This window comes from Typopeltis vanoorti, chromosome 5 (genome assembly GCF_054136105.1).
Source record: "Typopeltis vanoorti isolate ZY-2024b chromosome 5, IOZ_Tvanoo_1.0, whole genome shotgun sequence".
Taxonomy (NCBI): Eukaryota; Metazoa; Arthropoda; class Arachnida; order Uropygi; family Thelyphonidae; genus Typopeltis; species Typopeltis vanoorti.
Window position 1 is genome coordinate 39,735,708 of NC_143553.1, and position 24,688 is coordinate 39,760,395.

At 36.5% G+C, this 24,688-nt stretch overlaps 1 protein-coding gene across 2 annotated transcripts in view; it reads left to right on the forward strand.

The window, feature by feature from the left end:
* LOC150106330 (protein regulator of cytokinesis 1-like) overlaps nucleotides 1-24,688 on the forward strand; it is a 253,410-nt gene that overhangs the window by 108,581 nt on the left and 120,141 nt on the right. For both annotated transcript variants that reach the window (XM_090392371.1, XM_090392370.1), the window contains exon 6: nucleotides 20,832-20,976. In XM_090392371.1, coding sequence (XP_090248497.1) covers nucleotides 20,832-20,976 — 145 coding nt within the window. The remainder of the gene's footprint in view (nucleotides 1-20,831; nucleotides 20,977-24,688) is intronic.

Sequence of the window (24,688 nt, forward strand, 5' to 3'; positions counted from 1 at the left end):
ATTTGGTGTTTTCATAGTTTTATCTTTTTATTGCTGATTTTCATACCATCTTCACTGCCGCAGTTGTTTAGTTTAATTAAGGAATCTACAGACTTATACTGGATTAATTTAGAGTATAACATATTATATCAATATTGATATCAGATTTAATGCTACTCTCCTTCACAGAGTGATGCTTACAAATAGATAAACGAGTGGTGACAGTGTGCACCCATCTCGCACATGATTTGACATCAAACCATTGTCCTTTACCTCTTTTAGTTCTAACTGCCGATTTACAATTCAAATGTAGAACTTATATTGCTTGAAATAATGTTCCATTTACACATATATACAAAACCTAAATCTAAATACTTGTGATATTCCCATGATTTCTCATCTGTTTGTCTTAAAGTGAAAATCTGATTCTGTCAACCTCTATTTAGCCTGAACCCAGCTTTTTCTTCTCCAAGCTTTCCTTCCACAATTTCTCTTACCTCTTTGGCTTAATGATAAAGGAAAATAACATGAAGATGAGTTTCTTGAATATCTCTCAGGCAGGCAGTTTCAAGTAGAGTGATGTGGGCAAACATCAAAATGAGGAATTCAAAATTAAAACTTATTGTGCCTGTGGTTTTACACAAGGTCATAAGGAAGAAGTGGAAGAATTTTGAGAGTTATTCAACAGTGGGGAGGGGTGAAGCTGACATAAAGGAAAAGTTGGTCCTTGTTAGAAATTTTAAGAGAAGAGTAGGAAATGAATACCAGATTTACAGAAATAATTTGAGAAAACTTGATAAAAAGAGCAGATCTAATAATAATGCAACTTCTGAAAAAGAATTTAGAAAATTAACGTTTTGTTTTGAGTATCATAAAATATCATTGAGTATAATGGAAAATTAAAATGTAGTGGATTTATGCATAAGTATGTGTCGCAACAGTATTTATCTTTTTTATTTTTTTATTTTTAGATTTTGTTTACATTTAAAAACTAACAAATCAATATTAGCAACTTAGTTGTGGGGGGGGGGGGACTATTTAAAACAAAGTACAGTTTCCCAAACTGGAAGGATGGTTAGTGACTTTTAGTTCAAATTAGAATGTATAATAAAACTTTGCAGTAATACCAAATTAATTGAATAAAGCGATTTTGTATTATTTCGAAGGGTTCTATGACTAGCTTGAATAATAATGATAATACCAAATTGCAGCACTACTTGTGGAATCCTTTGTAATAATAATAATACCAAAGGATTCCACAAGTAGTCTCAACTCCATCCTCAGCTAATCAAGACATAGAGATTTAATCAGTACCAAGCTGCTTTGTTGAGGCAGTTAGGTATTATTGCAAAGGATTCCATGTTTAGTATCAAACTCCATGCTGGGCTAATCCAGACTTTAAGGTTTTATCAGTCAGCTGAATATGGCATCAATGTTGAGAGATTTGGCTTTTGAAATGAACACTCTGACTGAAGTTCCAATAGTATGGAACTTGATTTAGTTCTGACCAAGAGCCACATAAAATGTTTTTCAGGTATTCACAAGCTGCAAGATATTTTCTAAAAAATGTGTAATTAAAAATTTTTCTTTTATGATAAACACCATAAAAACTAAAATTGCCTTGAGAGTTGCAGTGAACATCATTTGCTGGGATTTGGCCACTGCTGGTGTGTGTGTATGTTATGGGCCAAGTGACTAATAGGTCATTATTCATAATGCTTGACCATTATAAATAATGACTAAAATGGCTGTGCAGTCTGATAAATATTGATTAATTTATTAAATTGACTAGACATGAATAAAGCTACATTCCCTTTGGGTAATTTGATTTTCAAAACAAAAAAAAAAAATCTTCTTAACTTAACCTAAATTACAATAATCTCCCTTGTAATATTTTTATATTTCATACTTAATTCTTTTTCCATGCAGTTTCTGTCACCATGACCAATAGCAATATGGGCATTGTGCAATATCTGAAATATTTCACGTCTCCTGACAAAAAAAAAATCCAAATAATCTCTCCTCCCCCAACTCCACTTTTAATACTGCCAAAAAAGGTATCATTGTTATCACTTTGCTATGAATGCTATGAATACTGCTATCATCTTGACCAGATGATAGCAGTATTCATATCGATCCATCAATGTGATAAATTATGACAAACAACATGAAATTTATTTCAGTGCCTGATTTTGTTTGTCATTATTTATAATGGCTGGACATAATAAATAATGCCTTTATTAATCATTTAGTCCATAACATATATATATATATATATATTTTAGCATAGTAAATGACTGAAACAATTAACAAATTCATATGTTTATGATAAGCAGGTTCATTTGGTCATGAATTATATGTACAGGGAAGTTCAGCACTTGAAACAGTCTATATTTGATTATGTTACTTTTATATAGCTGTTGGAGGAATGAAATAAACATACATCACAAAAAAAGCCATCACTGGGATTCAAAAAAAATAGTAAAATAAGAAATCATGAAGCTTTATACCATATTTGCATTTTAAATCCTTCCAACATGTTTTGTCGAAGATTTTTTTGATATAACAATGTATGACATTAGAGGTTTGAATTTTCTTCAGTAAATGAATCAAGAGTATGTGATTTATTTTTGAGTAATGAAATAAGAAAAGTAACAATGATTGTATTATAACCGTGCAGAATGTTCTAAATATTTCATTGTATTTTCAACAGCTGTATAGTGGGGGATTAGAACTGAAACTGTAGCTTCATTTTAACATCATCACCAAGAGCTTATTAAAATAGTAAATGTGCTGCATTAATTCACTTTTGTTTGTTTTCTTGTGGTATTGGGATCTCATATAATCATGGCAAGTCTTACAAGTCAGATGTTGATATCCTCATTAGACAAACCTGTTCATATAATATTTTTAAAAATAAAATGTTTTTTTTTAATGATTATTACATGAAATAAAATAACATTACTTTTCTGTTTGTTTTCTGAAAGCACATTGAGCTAGCTCAAAACACTTCATTTACATGAAAATTCTACCAAAACAACTGGAATGCACTACAGTAAATATTGATGAATTAGTAAAAGCAAACCTGTCCAGGGGTGCTTAAGGGTCAAAGCTGTATAACTGAGAGGAGACCTCCACATAGCCTTTAAAGGAATGCGGAGAACCGACCAGGGCTTCTGACCTAATGTCCAATCCTCACCTTCTCGTGGTGCACCTTGTTGGGTATCTACCTGGATACTGAGCGAATACAAATGGGCTGGCAATTTGGGATTTAGCTGACCAAATTGTATTCTTATTGGTTAAACCAAAATACAAAATCATGGTACAACATGACAAAATTTCATGTGGCTGGGACGTCGCCCGGTTAAACATGACCTCCGTTGTTTTCGCCAGGGAACCAGGGTGAACAGCGAAAAGTCAGCTACTGGAACAAATCTGAAAACACACCCCAACTCAACATCACCAGAATTAAAGATCGGTACTATCAACATAAGAAGCCTGAATGGCAAAGAAATGGAGCTAGCTGAGGAATTATATAAGTACCAGATCGACATAATAGGGGTGACTGAAACAAAAAAGACAAAAACTGGTGAGATCTTTCTGAGCAATAAATACAAAATGTTATGTTCAGGCAATGTCAATCAAGGAAAAGGAGTAGCCATAGTATTCAACACAAAATAAGAGGCTAATCTTCTTGAATGGCAGGTAGTCTCAAGTAGAGTAATGTGGGTAAATATCAGAATGGAAAAGTGGATAATGAGACTTATTTTTGCCTGTGGTCCCACAGAAGGTTCTACTAAGGTACAAGTGGAGGAATTTTTTGAGGCTTTAGAAAAAGCAACTGACACAATGAAAAAGGAAAAGTTGCTCCTTGTTGGGGATCTAAATAGCAGAAGTAGGAAATGATTGTCAGACATACAAAAATATTTTGGGAAAATTTGGAGAAAAGAGCAAAGCTAATAATAATGGCAAATATCTGTTGGATTTCTACTCAGGACATGGATTGTTATTACTAACACCATGTTCCAACATAAAAATATTGCCCAAATTCACATGGAGAGAAGAGGCAAGGAATAAGAAAAGTCTCATTGACTATGTTATTGTTGATAGTGATGTTTTCTCCCTGGTGCAGGACACCAGAGTGTACAGAGGATTTGAAATTGGAAGTGATCACTATTTAGTCTTGAGCAGGATAAAATTGAATTTCATATTGAAAAGAATAACATGTAAGAAAGTTTTAAAGCATATAAAAGCAGCTCTCAGATGTGAACTGTAGACTAAAATACAGAATGATTATTGAAAAGAAAATGAAACAGTTTGAGAACAGGAACCAAACCTTGAAGAAAACCCTGATTGATTCAGCTAAAGAAGCATGTGGTGAAGTTGTCTGCAAGGATAGAAAAATTAGAACTGCATGGTGGACACAGAAGTTAAAGAGGCAGTGAAGGAAAAGAAGAAAACATATCAAAAGTTCCTGGCAAATAAGTCAGCTTGTGCTCTTAGAGAATACAGAGACAAATGTAAGAAAGCTAAACACTGTGTAAAAGTAGCTGAACAAAAGTTATAGGAGGACTTTGGCAAGAGCATAGAAAATAAATATCAAGAAGGTGGCAAAATATTCTGGAGGCTGTTGAAGAAGTTTAGGAATGGAGGAAAGAGTGCTGTAAAAGGAGTTAGAGATGATAAAGGTGACATGAAAACGGGAGAAAAAGATATCCTCAAAGTATGGAGTAATTACTTTGAAAAACTGCTAAATGAACCAGGCATGCAGTCAGGAATACATATCCATACTTGAAGTAGAAAAAGCTATCAAAGGCTTGAAATGTGGAAAGGTAGCAGGAGTAGATGATATTCGACCAGAAATGCTGAAGTATGGTGGTATAAAAATCTTGCAGTGGCTGCACTGCATAGTTCAGAAAGCCTGGACAGAGGGACGAATTCCCGATGATTGGAGTAGAGCTCTCATAGTACCCATATATAAAAAGGGAAATAAAACTGAATGTGAGAATTACAGAGGTATTTCCCTACTGAGTGTTCCTGGCAAGATCTATGCAAGTATACTTGGGAAACGGTTGAGAAGAATTGTGGAAGAAAAGCTTGGTGAAGAACAAGCTGGATTCAGGTCAAATAGAGGCTGCCAGGATCAGATCTTCACTTTACGACAAATAGTCAAGTAAGCATGGCAATATAACAAAGATCTGTATTTAAGTTTTGTTGATTTGGAAAAGGCATATGAAGAGGTGCCAAGAGAGAAGCTATTCAACACGCTGCAGTTATATGGTGTCAATGCGGCATTATATCAAGCAATACTTAGTCTTTATTTGAATTGTAAGTCAGCAGTTAGAATTGAAAGAAGTACAGGAAGATGGTTTAATGTTAAATCTGGTGTGAGACAAGGATGTACATTATCCCCTCTGTTATTCATTATCTATATGGATCACATTATGAAGGAAAGTGGTATTAAACATGATATCAAAATTGGAGATGTTAATGTCAGCTCTTTGCTTTATGTGGATGATGTTATACTTCTAAATAAATCTGCTACAAGTCTGCAAGATTCTCTGACTAAATTGAATAGCTGTTGTAATAGATATGGTATTGTTGTGTCCCATTTTATGATTTTTATTCTATCTAGTGAAATTTTGCTTATCTATGTTCTACTATTATCTATGCATGAGATATCACCCCAAAATACAAATAATTTAGCTATTTCTCCCCTTGGTGTCCCTGATATTTATATTATACTGCGCCTTTTGGGACATTTAGTTTGAGATATTAAATACAAAAAGAAGGAGAAAGTACTAAAATATGTCTGAATGTGAAACAATATTGCAGTCGTGACACTTTATCTCGTTTTTTAACACATTAATTTCCCGCGTGATTAGGTTCGTATGTTTTTCAAGTGGTGCATTGGGCAGCGATTTTAGACAACTGTTTTATCAATGAATAAAGGTTTATTAAACTCATTAGTATGGTACAATACAATTTTTAATATAATTCAATTCAATACTAAGAAAACATTTACAAATTAACATTAGCTTATCACAAGTAATTTGGCTATGATCCTATATGGGTATTGCAATCATGCCGCCATGACAAATTCAACACATCCAATCATATGTATAATTTCTTATCTAATTAACACTTGAGCTAACCCTATATTAGTCTGAATACGCTATATACTGTTGCACCTGGACATATGTGATCAACTCACTCAATTTAACTATCTAAAACTATGTAAATTAAATTATCCTTTCACTGTACTAACACATAACTTTGACATTTAAAACTTTCCTATAAGTTACAATACACATGCATAAATTTTAGGACACATAATTACTTATATAATATTAATATTAACAAGCATACTTTCATCATAATCAGTCATGCACTAAAGTCTTAGTATAACTTTCCTTAGTCTCTTCAACAGTTCAGTAATAGAATAATGATAACAATTACAGACGATTTTCTGTTAACATGAGATTTTTACAGTACCTTTTTCTCTTGAGTTTTCTATATCGGCCTCTACCTTTATCCGATTATTCTATCCTGGTATGATCTCTCTAATAATCTGTTACTCCTAAGTTCTTTTGGCACTAAACTGTGCTTACACGATCTTAACTTCTTGTAATTGAATTACGGACACTTTTAGAATCATCTATACGATGGCTGTGGAACTCGCCATGTGGACACCGACTTCTTTACAGATTTCTCCTTTTTCGTAGTTGTCACTGGTTGATGAAACACATAAATAGTACCTTCTTTACTTTTACTAAATGGCATTCCTCGTTTCTTACCATTTCGATTCCGGAAATACGGAATCGAAATCCCGCTCACTTTTGTTTCCTTGTTGTGACAACGGAGATAACTCCAATCCTGCCACTCAGGAAAACCACGTGAAACCTATACGAAGGAGATCGTGAAGAAACTATCCGGGAAAAAAAGCTTCGTGCGGTGGGGTTCTAACCCTTTTATACCTTGACTCCTAACGGCACCTTCTTTAATTTCTTTTCTCCACCCCTTACTTGATTCGACTTCACCGACCAATTAGGGTGGCGTTTTTCTGCCAAACATCCTTTGGTCGGCGAGCCCGTGACAATGTCTCAAATCCAGGAATTGACCCTGAGCGATAGTCTATTGTTTTTTATTTTTGCTAGCCTCTAAATTAACCCCCCCTTCCACAGTTTTAAGAATTTACTTAATGTTTTAATGTCTAGCCTCTCACATACAATTTCTTATGACTAATCCTTTCTGTCTTACTTAGCTAATTTAAATTTTTTTTTATATCACAACACTAATATATTCCTTCTTTTATTAGTTAGTTCAATAAACACTTTTTTTGTTATATATTTTACTTGAATGCAAGAATATTTTTCTTTCGTTCAAATAATTCATCTATTAGCTTTTATACAGGGGTTTTATTTTATTTTCTCTTCATGTTACACCATGATAACTGGGAATTCTACATTCTTAAGGTATCAGGGTGTAACAGTATGAAGGTCAGCAATAAAAAGACAAAGACAATGAAAATAGGCAGAATCATTGAAAATGTCAGCTGTGTTGTGAATGGAGAACCTGTGGAACAAGTAAAACATTTCAGCTACTTAGGCACGATTTTTACTGAAGATGGTAAATTAAACATAGAAATAGACAACAGAATCAGCTAAGCTGGTATGGTGGGAAGTCAATTGAATAAATTCATATGGAATAAGAGAGAAATTAGTCGGAACACTAAATTAGCTGTATACAAGACAGTGTTCAAACCAGTTTTAACTTATGGATCTGAGAGCTGGGTCAGAAGTAAAACACTTGACCAAAGACTAGAGACCACAGATATGAGAGTCCTGAGAAAGATTATAGGTGTGAACAGATGGCATCAATGGCAATATCATATTAAAAACGAGGATATTAGTAAAGAACTTGACATTGTCAGCATCCAGGAATGCGTTAGCAGAGCTAATCTCAGGTGGTATGGTCACTTAAACAGAATGGGCGAGGAAAGATTAGCAAAGCAAGTGTTCTCTGCCAGGTTGGCAGCAAAACGACCCAGAGGAAGACCAAGATATAGGTGGATTGAAACGGTACAAAGTGCCTTAGACGATAGAAATATAAGATCTGATAATGTTGGAGTCTTGTCAAGTAATAGACTGATTTGGAGGAAAATTGTACATAGGAAGTTAGTGATGATGTAATTTTTTTCATGTAGTACTATCATATCCTGTACACCCCTTGAGGTTACATGGCGTGAATTTGATGATGATGACTTTAATTATCCAAATATTGATTGGGTAGCAGTGGAATCTCATGAGAAGAATGAAAATGCATTTTTAAAACACTTAAGGAATAGAACAACGTAGTTAAGGATATAAATTGAATTAAACTTTAATAAATATTTTCCGATATTTCGGTGTTGCCATTTTCTAAAGGAACTTACAAAAAAGTTACGTGCACGTAGGCACTACAACACAGAAACTGGGAGTGAAGAGATGAAGCTATTGTTCTCGTAACAGTCCTGATGGTGCCCTCTAGCGGGCTAAGTAGGTGTTCTTGGCCGTTGGGCTGAAGGTCTGCAGATGTAGGCCTCCCAAATTTGGGGCAGTCGCATACAACCAAATTTGTTGAGGTTTGGAGAATTTCTTAGGGCTGAGGCTGATTCCATAAAGAGTCTTTCAAATTTGTATTTGCTACGGTGTATCACTGTAGCTTTCTTCCACTGTATTCTGTGGCGTGTATCCAGAGCATGGTCCGCAAGCCCAGAATGACTGTATTTGTGAAAACGGATGTAGTCCTTGTATTCTGAAATTCTGATATTTACTGTCCTGCCTGTTTGGCCAAAGTAAGGCAGTTTACAACTGCAAGGGACCTGGTAAACACCAGGTAGGTCTAGGGGAAGTGGTTGGTCTTTAGTGGAGCGGATAAGGGATGCCAAATTTTCTGTAAGGTTTGTAACAGGAGGTCAGGTCATGTTTTTTTAAGATTTTGGTAATCTTTTCCGAGGTGTCTCGGATGTAGGGAATGGTGATGGATTTAGAGTAATCCTTGTTGTGGTGGGGGGGATCTGTGGTTTGTAGGTTCTAATATTTTTTGGATTTTTTTGGGGGAGTAGCCATTGGCTGAGAAAGTGTTGAGGACGTGATTTTGTTTAGGGCTAAGTTGTTTGAACAGATTAGTTTAGCCCTGTTGTATAGTGTTTTCACTACTCCATATTGTTGTGAGGGGGGGATTGTTGGTGAATGTATCTGCCTGTATGGGTGGGTTTTCTGTAAACTGAGGAAACCAAGGATCCATTAGGCTGGCGGGTGACTAGTGTGTCTAGGAAAGGGAGGCTGTTGTTTTCCTCTTTTTCCAGAGTGAATTTGATTCTGGGGTGTTGGTTGTTTAAGTGTGTTAAGAAGGAGAGAAGTGTTTCAGAGCCATGTGGCCAAATAGCGAACACATCATCAACGTAGCGAAGCCATATGGTTGGTTTTTGTAGGGCAGAGGCTAAGGCTTTTTCTTCAAAGGTCTCTCCATAAAGAAATTGGCCAAGGGTGGGGAGAGTGGTGAACCCATGGCTGTCCCCTCTATTTGTTTGTAGAATTTTCCCTGCCAAACGAAATAGCCTGAGTTCATTGTGAACTGAAATAAGGCTGAGATATCGGGAGAAAATTTAGCTTGGATTAGCTCTAAAGTTTCCTTGAGTGGGACATTTGTAAATAAAGAGGACACATCAAAGCTGACCATTATGTCAGTATGTTGGAATGTAAGGTTTTCTATGCTGGCTTTGAAATGGGCTGAGTTTTTTATGTGTGATGGTGTGTTGCCAGTATAGTGTGTGTGCTCTTTGGCCAAATGTTTAGCTAATTTGTATGTGGGGGAATCAATGCCATCCACAATGGGACGTAATGGCACATTTTCTTTGTGTATTTTTGGGAGTCCGTAAATACGGGGGGGGTATGGAGTTAAACGGCTTTAATCTGTTGGTAACTTCTACAGGCCAAGAAGCGACTCTCTTAAGGAGCCTGTGAAGTTTTCTAATTTGAGAGTTGGTGGGATTGTAATTGATAGGGAGGTAAGTGGCCCGATCTAATAGAAGAGCATTCAGCTTACCTGTGTAGTCCTTTTGGTTAAGTATTACAGTTGCATTTCCCTTATCCGCTTTGGTGATAACTAATTCTTTATTATTCTTCATGTCCTGTAGAGCTTTATATTCCTTGTTTGATATGTTGGTTTTCGGTGGTCTTGCTTTGGAAAGGACACAGGCTACATCCAGTCTCACACTGTTGCCGACTTGATGTGGAAGGTGGCGGATTCCACGCTCGATCTGGATCATAATATCCTCACTAGGTATTTTATTGGGTGCAATGGCGAAGTTGTGTCCACGTGACAGCGCGTTGAGTGCTTCAGGCTTCAGGGTGACTGAAGAAAGGTTGATTACCATGTTGGTAGCAGGTTTTGGAAAAACGGTAGAGTTCTTTTTTAATTTTTCGAACTTTTTCATCTGTCGGCCTAGTATTTTTTTAAATTCTTTTTCGGCAGCGGTACATGAGACGGCATGTAAAATCGACCAAAGTTCGTGGTTCAAAGTGCGTGAAAGCTCATCTTCGACGGCACGAATAGCTTCGTTAATGTCCGCTAAGAGCGACCACGTGGCGGTGATTTGTTCGCATTGCTAGCGCGGTGGTATATTCGGAGAGCTTTTTGTGACACAAACCGGTGCTTAAATTTTACACAGTTTGGGATGACTTTATTATCCTGGCAGCGTTTCAGGAACGCTAGATGATTTAATTGTCTAGACAGCTTCAATTTCAATTTACCGTATTGGCGGGTCTTCCTTATTTACAAATGTCCCACTCAAGGAAACTTTAGAGCTAATCCAAGCTAAATTTTCTCCCGATATCTCAGCCTTATTTCAGTTCACAATGAACTCAGGCTATTTCGTTTGGCAGGGAATATTCTACAAACAAATAGAGGGGACAGCCATGGGTTCACCACTCTCCCCACCCTTGGCCAATTTCTTTATGGAGAGACCTTTGAAGAAAAAGCCTTAGCCTCTGCCCCACAAAAACCAACCATATGGCTTCGATGATGTGTTCGCTATTTGGCTCCATGGCTCTGAAACACTTCTTTCCTTCTTAACACACTTAAACAACCAAAACCCCAGAATCAAATTCACTCTGGAAAAAGAGGAAAACAACAGCCTCCCTTTCCTAGACACACTAGTCACCTGCCAGCCTAATGGATCCTTGGTTTTCTCAGTTTACAGAAAACCCACCCATACAGGCAGATACATTCACCAACAATTCCCCCCCCCCCCCCTCACAGCAATATGGAGTAGTGAAAACACTATACAACAGGGCTAAACTAATCTGTTCAAATGACTTGGCCCTAAACACTGAACTAAATCATCCTCAACACTTTCTCAACCAATGGCTACCCCCCAAAAAAAAAATCCAAAAAAATTAGAACCTACAAACCACAGATCCCCCCCCCCCCCCCCAACAAGGATTACTCTAAATCCATCACCATTCCCTTCATTCGAGGCACCTCGGAAAAGATTTCCAAAATCTTAAAAAAACATGACCTGACCTCCTGTTACAAACCTTACAGAAAATTTGGCATCCCTTATCCGCTCCACTAAAGACCAACCACTTCCCCTAGACCTACCTGGTGTTTACCAGGTCCCTTGCAGTTGTAAACTGCCTTACTTTGGCCAAACAGGCAGGACAGCGAATATCAGAATTTCGGAATACAAGGACTACATCTGTTTTCACAAATACAGTCATTCTGGGCTTGCGGACCATGCTCTGGATACACGCCACAGAATACGGTGGAAGAAAGCTACAGTGATAGCAAATACAAATTTGAAAGGCTCTTTATGGAATCAGCCTCAGCCCTAAGAAATTCTCCAAACCTCAACAAATTTGGTTGTATGTGTTGGATTCTGATTATGTAGAGATTAGAGTAATTATTATTTGCTTCAGAATCCAACACGATCTTCCATCACAAAGGCCAGACTTGTAAATATTTTTTAATGTATATAACTTATTTTAAAATTTAATATTCATATAACTGCCTTAATTTTGTCTAATATTTAATTATTTAATCAAAGATATATGTATGAATAATGAAAAGACTGTATTAAATATTAATAAGTTATTTTATTTATTGTTATGTCAATATTATAAGAACTTGTATTTGTAATTTAACTACGCATTTATTGAAATGCAAATATTCTATTTATTCTTGTTTATGAAAGTTTAACGTTATGTAATAACTGAATCTAGTTGTATAGCCTAATGTAACATTCGCGAGAATGTTTACGTTTATCGGTTGTCATGGAGACGCATGAAATAAACAAGCACGAGTCCAAGAGTGCGTGACCTTGGAAACAGAAAGGAGAAAGGGAGGCAATAAGAATTTTAATGAGAGAAAAGGGGAGAGTTTTGCTGAGCCTGAAGGAAAGTAGGATACAAGCAAGGAAGTGATAGAAAATTATAAATTCTTTAGGACAGAAATTCAAGAGCATAGTGTTTAGAAGTCAGCAAAAAAAAACGTAGTGAATCTTGTACTCAGCTGCAAGTGAAATCAGCTGTTATAGAGGAAAATTGATGTCGTAATCGGATAAATAAAGAACTGGACATTCAATGGGAAATTCTGATTAGTTCCAGTTAATCTTGGATTACGTCTTAATTCTGTGTTGCCCTGAGAAGAATTATAATGAATTTATCTAGTTGCAAAGAAGTAAACAAGGAAGGATATCAGTACCTTATTGCTGTTGTTTAGAGTAGTGAAGCACGATTAACAGTAGTTCAGTTAAAGCGTTGGAGGATTTTATTTAATGTGTTCCGCTAGCTCAAATGAGTTAATTCATAAGTGTGCTCGCAATAAATTGATGTATTGCAGATTGTATCTGGTAAGAGTAGTTATACATGTTTATTTATTCTAACATTAACTATAGCGTATCTTCGAAGTTCGAGGTCCGAAATAAGATTGCTTGGATATTGTCTACCTTGATTAGTGCCTGCTGTGAATTTAAACATTAAGTACAACTGATAGATGTGTGCAGACTGGTCAAATGAGAAATTTTGTTTTATTAACTTGAGATAAGAAAATTTATAATTTTGAAGCAGTGAATTGTTTGTTAAAGTTTAGAACATTGAATTGTAATGAGTGACTTAGCAAGATGTATTAAGTTATTTGTATTGTTTCGTTTAAAAGTAGAATTCTTGTATTTGCTATATATTCGTATATTAAATGTTTTATTTTGTTAATCTAAATATTGTGTTTGCCTGAACTCCCTTTTATTGCACCGTTCATAAAAAAAATTCGAATCTTGCGGGTGCCCCAAGTAGAATAATAATAAATGATTCGGCCTAATGAGAAGACTGCTAACTTAATTAAGAATTGATCCTACTATTTTATATAGACTAATCTAAAAATAGGGTGGTGCAGTATAATTATAAATTTCCCTACTTTTGGATTGGTGATCAATTCGCAATTAGTTATTTTATTTATAAGAGTGACTCGAAACAAGATGGCGGATTTAGAACATAACATGAAAATAGAACGTCACGACATATGCGACTGCCCCAAATTTGGGAGGCCTACATCTGCAGACCTACTTAGCCCGCTAGAGGGCACCATCAGGACTGTTAGGAGAACAATAGCTTCATCTCTTCATTCCCAGTTTCTGTGTTGTAGTGCTTACGTGCACGTAACTTTTTTGTAAGTTCCTTTAGAAAATGGCAACGCCGAAATATCGGAAAATATTTATTAAAGTATAATTTAATTTATATCCTTAACTACGTTGTTCTATTCCTTAAGTGTTTTAATAATGCATAACCAACGTATAAGCCTGCTTACAAGAATCAACATCATCCACAGAGATACATTCGCACGGAAGGCCCGCCAATACGGTAAATTGAAATTGAAGCTGTCTAGACAATTAAATCATCTAGCGTTCCTGAAACGCTGCCGGGATAATAAAGTCATCCCGAACTGTGTAAAATTTAAGCACCGGTTTGTGTCACAAAAAGCTCTCTGAATATATAACCGCGCTAGCTGCGCGTTGCTATGCGAACAAATCACCGCCACGCGGTCGCTCTTAGCGGACATTAACGAAGTTATTCATGTCGTCGAAGATGAGATTTCGCGCACTTTGAACCACAAACTTTGGTCGATTTTACATGACGTCTCATGTACCGCTGCCGAAAAAGAATTTAAATAAATACGAGGCCGACTAATGAAAAACTTCTTGGCCTGTAGAAGTTACCAACAGATTAAAGCCGTTTAACTCTATACCCCCCCCCCCCCCCCCGTATTTACGGACTCCCAAAAATACACAAAGAAAATGTGCCATTACGTCCCATTGTGGATGGCATTGATTCCCCCACATACAAATTAGCTAAACATTTGGCCAAAGAGCACACACACACACACACACTATACTGGCAACACACCATCACACATAAAAAACTCAGCCCATTTCAAAGCCAGCATAGAAAACCTTACACTCCAACATACTGACATAATGGTCAGCTTTGATGTGTCCTCTTTATTTACAAATGTCCCACTCAAGGAAACTTTAGAGCTAATCCAAGCTGAATTTTCTCCCGATATCTCAGCCTTATTTCAGTTCACAATGAACTCAGGCTATTTCGTTTGGCAGGGAAAATTCGACAAACAAATAGAGGGGACAGCCATGGGTTCACCACTCTCCCCACCCTTGGCCAATTTCTTTATGGAGACCTTTGAAGAAAAAGCCTTAGCCTCTGCCTCACAAAAACCAACCATATGGCTTCGCTACGTTGATGATGTGTTCGCTATTTGGCCACATGGCTCTGAAACACTTCTCTCCTTCTTAACACACTTAAACAACCAACACCCCAGAATCAAATTCACTCTGGGAAAAGAGGAAAACAACAGCCTCCCTTTCCTAGACACACTAGTCACCTGCCAGCCTAATGGATCCTTGGTTTTCTCAGTTTACAGAAAACCCATCCATACAGGCAGATACATTCACCAACAATCCCCCCCCCCCCAACAATATGGAGTAGTGAAAACACTATACAACAGGGCTAAACTAATCTGTTCAAACGACTTGGCCCTAAACAAAATCACATCCTCAACACTTTCTCAGCCAATGGCTACCACCCCCAAAAAAAAAATCCAAAAAATATTAGAACCTACAAACCACAGATCCCCCCCCCCCAACAACAAGGATTACTCTAAATCCATCACCATTCCCTACATCCGAGGCACCTCAGAAAAGATTACCAAAATCTTAAAAAAACATGACCTGACCTCCTGTTACAAACCTTACAGAAAATTTGGCATCCCTTATCCGCTCAACTAAAGACCAACCACTTCCCCTAGACCTACCTGGTGTTTACCAGGTCCCTTGCAGTTGTAAACTGTTTTACTTTTGCCAAACAGGCAGGATAGCAAATATCAGAATTTCGGAACACAAGTACTACATCCGTTTTCACAAATACAGTCATTCTGGCCTTGCGGACCATGCTCTGGATACACGCCACAGAATACGGTGGAAGAAAGCTACAGTGATACACCGTAGCAAATACAAATTTGAAAGACTCTTTATGGAATCAGCCTCAGCCCTAAGAAATTCTCTAAACCTCAACAAATTTGGTTGTATGCGACTGCCCCAAATTTGGGAGGCCTACATCTGCATACCTTCAGCCCAACGGCCAAGAACACCTACTTAGTCCACTAGAGGGCACCATCAGGACTGTTAGGAGAACAATAGCTTCATCTCTTCATTCCCAGTTTCTGTGTTGTAGTGTCTACGTGCACGTAACTTTTTTGTAAGTTCCTTTAGAAAATTGCAACGTGACGTTGCCAAAATATCGGAAAATATTTATTGAAGTTTAATTTAATTTATATCCTTAACTACGTTGTTTCTATTCCTTATGTGTTTTAATAATGCATAACCAACGTATAAGCCTGTCTACGAGAAAATGCATTTAATGAGCTGTTGCGAGACAACTTCCTCAAGCAGCATGTGACAGAAGGAACTCTAGGTCAAAGTGTGTTAGATTTGATTTTAGTGTCAGAGGGCGTTTCAGTTAAAGACATAACTATTCTGCCTCCAGTTGGTGACAGTGATCATGCAGTACTCACTTGGGAAGTGACTATGTTTATGAATGCTCCATTCAGAAAAGGTTACATGCTGAACTACAAAGCAGGAAATTATGACCAACAGAGGATTACACTGAGTTCAGTGGAATGGGATCGGTTGCTGGATGGAAAGAATATCGACAGTGCATGGGAAGCATTGAAACAATACTTAAATGATGCGATATCAGAATGTGTCCCGAGAGTTTGAAGAATAAATAGAGTAGGAGTCAATTGGATGTGTAATCTTATTAAGCAAGAGATTCGTAAGAAAAGGACGATGTGGAAGGAATACCGTTTGCATAAGGGTGATGTCCGTTATGAACGTTATAAGCTGCAGGCTAGAATATTCACAACTGTTGTAAGGAAAGCAAAGTCTGATTATGAAAAGAAACTCGCTCTGCATTCTAAAGACACCCACAAGAATTCTATCGATATGCTGCAAGTAGAAGAAAGAATGAATATGAAAGAATAGCTCTTCTAAATCCAGATGGCATGAGGGTTACAAATGCAGAAGAGGTGGTTCAATTAATGAGTGCCAATTTCGTTAAAATCTATCAGCCTGGTGAACACAATATTGAGCTCACTGTTACCTCTTCACTAGATGAAGAAAGGCAGGTGTGTGAGGTCGAGGTATTAGAGCTGTTGCACAAACTGAATAAGAATTCAGCAATAGGGACTGATGGAATATCAGCACGTGTGTTAAGAGAGTGTTCAGCTGTTGTGTCCCAATCTCTTAAACTGTTAATTTTCTGTTCTATACTTCCGATCTTCCCTAAAGAGTCACGTGGTACCTCCAAGACACAAAGGGATTGCCTCAGGAGCGAGCCAAAACCAAAGTGGCAAAGTTCTTGAAATCTATCTTCTCATAGAGCTCTAGGAATATTTATTGTTTTTGCTGCGCCACCTAAAACAGTTAGATTAAGTAAAGTTATCTTAACCAAGAAGTGATTTCAAGACATACACAAGTGACTGTTGATTTGCAGTCGTGACCCACAATGTAACCTATTCTTTCCCGCTCAGATTCGAACCTTTTACAAGTGGTGCTTCGGATTCTAGAACTCAGACACTTAGGTTTAAAAATAGCAAAGGTTTATTAAGCATATTAACACATTTACAATACACATTTTCCCTAACTCTTTCATTTCTATCTTCCCTACTGGTAATCACTGCAACCTTCGTAACTCACCCACTGCATAGTACTTCACCCACGTGGGTCTCACTTCATACCGTTTGTTTCTGATTTTTTTCTGACCATGCTCCGCAACCACATGCTGTGAACACGCCAATTCCATGAGGCCACCTGTCCTTCTGTTGGCTTGCCTTTGCCCTAGGAACCCTTTGTTCACAATATTTTATGCAAGTCATTCCTCAGACAAGTATTACAAATTTTAATAATTCTTTGTTCAATTTATGCAGTATTAATGGCTTTGAACAATCAAAAATTTATTATTTCCTCTAACAACTTACAATCTCTTTTCTTTATGCTAACATAATTTTATATTATATCACATGTATATAACACATACTTAGAAGCAAGCATTTTCCTACATAAAAATTTGTATCTTATTTTTCTATCTGTTAAACGATGATAGATGTGGAATTCTTTAGGATTCCCATTCATCAAGGTTTAACACTGCTTAACTGGCCAGGATGTTTAATATGAGTCTCAGAACAGGGAAGATTCCGCAGGAATGGAAGGAATGTATGGTAATTCCATTACACAAGGGTGGTGCAAAGACCGATGTATCCACCTTTCGACCAATTAGCATCTCAGGAGTGGTGGTGAAGATTTTGGAAAAATTGGTTAGGTCCCCTCATTCAGAAATGGGTTGACAGTGAATCTCTACTTTGCAATGAACAACATGGGTTTACTAAGGGAATGTCATGTTTTAGCAACTTGCTCACATTCTATAACAATGTTACCATTGAACTGGACAAGGGTAATGGATACACCATGATACTTTTGGATTTTGCTAAGGCTTTTGACAGAATACAGCATGGTAGGCTGTTTCATAAATTGGAGAAAATGGGGTTGGGTTATAGAATATTAGCATGGATAAGAGGATGGCTGACTGAACAGATATCAAAAAGTGTTATATGGGGGATCTGAGTCTGCAAGGTTTCTTTCCTTGGGGGCCCTACAGGGCACACTGGTGGCATGGTGCTGCCACCAGCGAATTACTACAATGATAACTAGAACATAGGGTAATAGGGTAAAACACTTGTAAAGGCTTAGGCATGTATATCAAGTCTGGACGAGATGTCTGGACATGATATAAGGGTAGTACTGCCCATAACCAGTACAAAGATTAATAAAAAAATAAAATAAAAAATAACAAGTGGTGTACCACAAGGATCAGTGCTTTGGTCCACTGCTATTCAATCTGTACATTAATGATATTGGGAAGGATTTGACAAGCGACATACAGTTATTTGCTGATGATGCAGAGATAGGATTTGAATAGGCTGGAATTGTGGGCATGGGAAAATGGGTGTCAGTTCAATGTCAGTAAATGTAGTCATTCACTTTGGCATGATTAGATATCCAATGTCGTATTATATTGGTGAGATTAGGCTAGAAGAAACTGATGAGGCTAGGGATCTTGGAGTGTTAATAGATAGGAAGTTGAAGTTTAAGGGCCATGTGGCAAAGATTGCAAATACAACTCAAAAGATAATTGCAATGCTGAAACGAATGTTATTTTGCCTCTTTACAAGGCCTTGATAAGACCTCACTTGGACTATTGTGCGCAGCTGGTTTCCGTTGTGATTCTGATATATTGCAGAGAGAGAGAGAGAATACAAAGGAGAGTGTTAAAAATGATATCAGGATTCTGGAATACTGATTATGAAGACAGATTGAGAATTTGTAGACTGCAAACACTAGCAAATGGGAGAAAGAGGGGTGATATGATTGAGACTTACAAACTTCTGAAAGGGTCATACAGGATTTCAATTTATGGAGGGTGGGGAAAGGACAAAAGGGCATTCTTGGAAGCTGAAAATGAAGGCCGCTAAGAAAGGGGTGAGGGCTAGATTTTTCTCCCAGAGGGTGGTGCATGATTGGAATGGATTGCCACTGGATGTTGTGAGTGCAAGCAGTGTGAATGAGTCTGATTCCTTGGAGGGCTCTCTTAATAATAATAATATTAACCAAATATGATAACAGGGAATTTAAAAGAAGAGCTATGATAGCAAATGATTCAATGTGTGGGCTGTGTGGAAAGAATGGTTGTGAATTTTTGGATTTGCAGAGTGGATTTTGAAGAGGAAGAAGGGATTTATGTGAGAGGGACAGTCTGTACATCAATGCTTGTGGTATCAGAAGTCTGGAGAAATTATTTACTCCATGAGAGATGGAGTGGTGCACCAGAAACCTTTCTAAATACGCTTAATTTCAATCTTTTAAGCACTCCTGAATCAGTTCCACCTAGAGCTTGGTCTTCCTCTTGATCTTTTTACTACCATCTTGCATCAAACACCATTTTTGCTAACATTTCCTCTCCAATTTTTAAGTGACCATATCACCGTATATTTGCCCTGCTCACACATTCTTGAATGCTAACAATGTTCCTTCCTAATATCTTCATTTCTAATATGACTCTGCCATTGATGCCATCTGTTAAGCCTCTAATTTTTTTTCAGAACTCTTATCTGTAGTCTCCAGTCTTTGAGCAGGTGCTTTATTTCTAATCCAGCTCTCAGATCCATAACTTAAAACTGGTTTCAACATTGTCTTGTATACTGCCAGTTTAGTGTTTTGGCTAATTTCTCTCTTATTACATATAAATTTATTCAACTAGCTCCCCACCAAACCAGCTTTGCTTATTCTGTTGTTTATTTCCATATGTAATTTGCCATCTTCACTAAAAACTGTACTAAATGGCAGAGAATGCAGTTGGATTTTTCTGTGGTCCTGCTTATTTTCATAGTTTGGTCTTTTTTTATTACCGATTTCCATGCCATATTTGTTACAGCCGTTATTCAGTTCAATTATAGAATCCAGAGACTTGCAGCAGATTTGTTTTGAAGTACATGAAATACATAAAGCAAAGATGAAGTTTTTTTAATATCCAATTCTAGTATGGCATTTAATGCTACTTTCTTTCATAATGCAATCCATATAGTTGATAAAAAGAGTGGAGATAGTGTTCACCATCTTATATTTCCTTCATTTCTAACTGGTGACTTACTACTTAAATATAGGCTATGTACTGCATGTACAATGTTCTATTTTTAAAGAAAGAGAAATATAATTACTCAACATTATAAAATTCTAATTATTACATTATTTGATGAGATAATTAGGCAGTTTTTCATTTGCCAATTTCTCAGTATAGGTTCATGGTTCGGTTGTTTTTGTGACACAAAAACCAGTTCTCCTAATATGAGTAATTTCATTGTTTTATTTATTTAGATTTGTCATCATCATTATAGATATTCTGATCAGCAGTCTAAACTTTTAGATTAAAAAAAGCAATTCATTAAGAGAAATAATGACTTACAAAATTGTCACAATTAGCTGCCTTACAATGAATTGAAAAACATGGTTCTAGAGCTACTTGTGTTTTTGTTTGATTAAAATTAAATAATTAGATTTATGCTACTTTGTGATTGAATATGTGTGTGTGTGTTGTATATAAAATCTCTTTCAATATTTTAGCTAAACTGGGAAATAGAATGATGTGAAGTATTTAAAAAATCTGTATATAAAATATCTTTCAATATTTTAGCTGAACCGGGAAATAGAACGATGTGAAGTATTAAAAAAACAAAATATCAAAATCTTTATTGACAAACTAAAGAATGAACTTGTTATGTGGTGGGCAGCATGCTACATTGGACCAGAAGAAAGAATATTTAAAATAGCTGAGGATGGTATGTATATTACTTTTATAATCTTTTGTTAGAAGTCAAGAAACTTATTTCATGAACTTTTACTTACTTTGCTTGGATTTTTAAAATAAATCATAATGTTATAAACAAAAAGATATCAGAAATCTATTGCTGTATAATTAACATTCTTTTATCTGAATCTATGTATACTTTTGAAATGGCAAAAACTTTAAAAGCCATTTAAACCAATGTGCAGAAAGTAAAATTGTGTCGTACATAGTACTATGAGTGGGCTGAGTATTAATCTAAATGTGCTTTGTGTTGCAAACATGGAACTTGAAGCCACTTCTGGATCTTTGTGTGAATAGGGTTAAGTGCTGGGAAGACATCATGTTGGAGGTTTAATGGAGTACTAAGACAGGATTAAAAACTATGGTAATGCTTCCAACATTTCATCTCAGTGACCTTCAGGAAGCACAAAGTAACACCTGTAATACACACACACACACACACACACACAAAGGCATCACAATACTAAATGATACATGTGAAAATGACTAAAGTCCTATGTGGGTGATGTGTCCTCTATAGACATTTGTAGGAGGCCTAGGTTATAAATTGGGATTTCTGAAGATTGTTTCCCAAATTTTGTGAAGTTTCTTTCAACTGTATTTATTTAAATTTGGTTGATTTCTGAATGACACCGCAAATTCCAAAAACAGTCTTTTTAAATTTTACTGATGGAACATGTTTTTTTTTTTTTTTTTAAGAACCTGTGAGTGGTATTCAATACATGGTCTGCAAAACCAGATTGATTGTAGTCATGATTGCAGATGTAAGTTTTGTGTTCCTGCAAGTGGGCATAGTTGCAGGAACAAGGTACTTTATATATTCCAGGCACTGAGAGAGGAGGGAGCTGATCTCTGGTAAAAAGTTTCCAGTGGGACTTAAAAGCTTTGCAGAGGTTGTATTTTATAAAGACCTGGTTAATTTTTGCAGTGTACTCTGGGCATAGGGGATGGTGATGGCATTTCTGAAATCCTTCTGCAGGGATTGGGGAGGATTGATTATTATTTTTAAATTCTGTAAGAACTGTAGCTATTGGATAGCTACAGGTGTTCTGTATATTTTTGAGTTCTGTTGAGAGATTCTACTGGAACAAAGGTTGTAGGCTCTATTGGGCAGAGTTTTAATGATATCATATAATGATGTGAAAAGCCAGGTACTTAAAAAAAAATAAAAATACAACTTCTACATAGCTTTTACACAAGAGGTTGGTTGATTAACCTATAGTACATGGTTGGGTAGTGGGTTGGGAAAGGAGGTACTTGTTCACATTTGAATTAAATGACTGTATATTGTATTCCTTGGGCAACACAGCAGGGGAAGGACTGTTCCACAGTACATCAGTTGCTGGGATGGAGGAGGAGAAAAAGAAACTTGTTCTGTAGGTTTCCAGAGGCACTGTGAAGGGATGTTGAGCAGCAGCTGCAGGTGTTCCAACGAGCTTAGTACAAAGTGGGGGAATTATTGATGCTCTTTCAGATGAACATTTTCCATGGAAATATTTGTAGAATACACATATTACAGAGTTACAGAGACCAATTGCCTGTGTGAAACTTGCTATGCTTACCCAATCTACCAAAGATCTGCTCCCTCCTCTCTCTCTCAGTGCTTGGAATATATAAAGTACTCTCTTCCTGCAAGTCGGCATACTTTGGGCAGACAGGTAGATCAGCCACCATCCCTTTTAGATAAACACAAAACTTACATCTGCAATCATAACTATGGTCAATTTGGTCTTGAGAACCATGTATTGGATATCACTTACATGATCTTCGGGGGGGGGGACACTATACTCAATCAAAGTAAATTTAAAAAACAAAGACTATTTTTGAAATCTGCAGCAGCACTCAAAAACCAACTGAATTTAACAAATATGTTTGCAAGAGACTTCCCAAAATCTGGGAAACATTAATCCTCAGAGATCCCAATTTACAACCTAGGTCTTCTAGAAATGTCCTTAGAGGATGCATCACCTAGATAGAACTTTAGTCATTTTTACGTCTCATTTAGTATTGTGTTGCCTTTATGTGTGTTACATTGGTGTTACTTTGTATCCCCTGATTGTTTCAGTGACTGAGACAAAATATTGGAAGCATTAAAATAGTTGAGTTTATTTTTCACTTGATTAGACCATAATAAATTTAGTTTAATCCTTTATCCAAGTTTGAGCAAACAAAGTTTGCGCCTGAAAATATCTTCAGGACTGGGGTAAGGTAGTACAATACCGGGCAACTCGCAGCAAAGGTGGAGCAAGCTAACATCACTCCTATCTCAGTATCTCCCATAATGCAAAACACATTTAGACTATAAATTTATTATAATCTAACCAAGTGAAAAATAAACTTTCAACATCTTTCTCTAAAATCCAGAGTAATTTAAAGGTGGCACACCGTATGGCAACTCCCTATAGGTAAAGATGACCTGTCATTGCTTCTGCCTGGTATCTCCACCTCTGGGCCTGGTTCCCACTGAGGAGACCTCAATAAATGTCGAAACTAGTCTGGGTAGTGGCCCTTCCCTTAATGCATAACATTATACATATCTGCAAGGAGATGTGTTTTGCATTATGGGAGATACTGAGATAGGAGTGATGTTAGCTTGCTCCACCTTTGCTGCGAGTTGCCCGGTGTTGTGCTACCTTACCCCAGTCCTGAAGATATTTTCAGGCGCAAACTTTGTTTGCTCACATTTGGATAAAGGATTAAACTAAATTTATTATACATTAAAATAGTTTTTAATCTTTTCTTGGTGCTGTTAATACTCCATTAAACCTCCAACATGTCTGGATCTATAGTAAGGAGGATGATAGTAACAGATGGTAGTTATCACCTAAATACTTACACAAACATCCATTGTATTGGCTGGTGAGCAGAAATGCTGTCTGCTCAGTTAAATGTTCATTAATGACAATCAATAAAACTTTTTTTTTTTTCCCCCACTGCTCTGAAACACTTTTTTTTTTTTTAAAAAAAAACAATGGGATGATCTGAAATTTATCATGTTAAGTTTCATTATGCTCAGAATATAAAAGATTTTCTGTGGATATGTGAATTTAGCATGTATGGCATACATTTAAAAGATTAAAGTCATTTTTACATTCATTGTAATTGATATATGTGGCGGGTGTGCAACTTTAGATATAAGTAAAGTCTTGCACACAATGATTAAGCAGTAAATACTAATTATTCAACAAGTTTAATCCTTACTTATTTTTGACTCAAATTAATCAGTTATATATTAATCCACAGAACAAAATTTAAAATTAGTTAATAATACTGAACTGTATGCATTGCTAATGCAATCCAAATCTTTCACAATACCAGAATGAAGGCTGATGAAGAATGTGTGTTCACCACATTCCTTGGTTTAAGCCAACAAGAATAGAAATGCACACAAGTAGCACAAGATTTCTTGTTGTCATATACGCAAACCACACCACCTGCTTGTAACCATATTTTTTATAGTAATTAAATTTGAATGCCTATTTGAAAAGGAGTAATAACACTATAATTGTCACAAATAATGAAGAAGGTAATATAATATTTTTATTAAAAACTGCATGATTAATACTTTCACTGCTCACCCTGGTTTCCTGAAGAAAACAGCAGGGACCTTGATTAAACAGGCAACACACCCAGTTGGCATGAAATCTCACCATGTTGTTCCATCACATGCATTTATGGTTTAA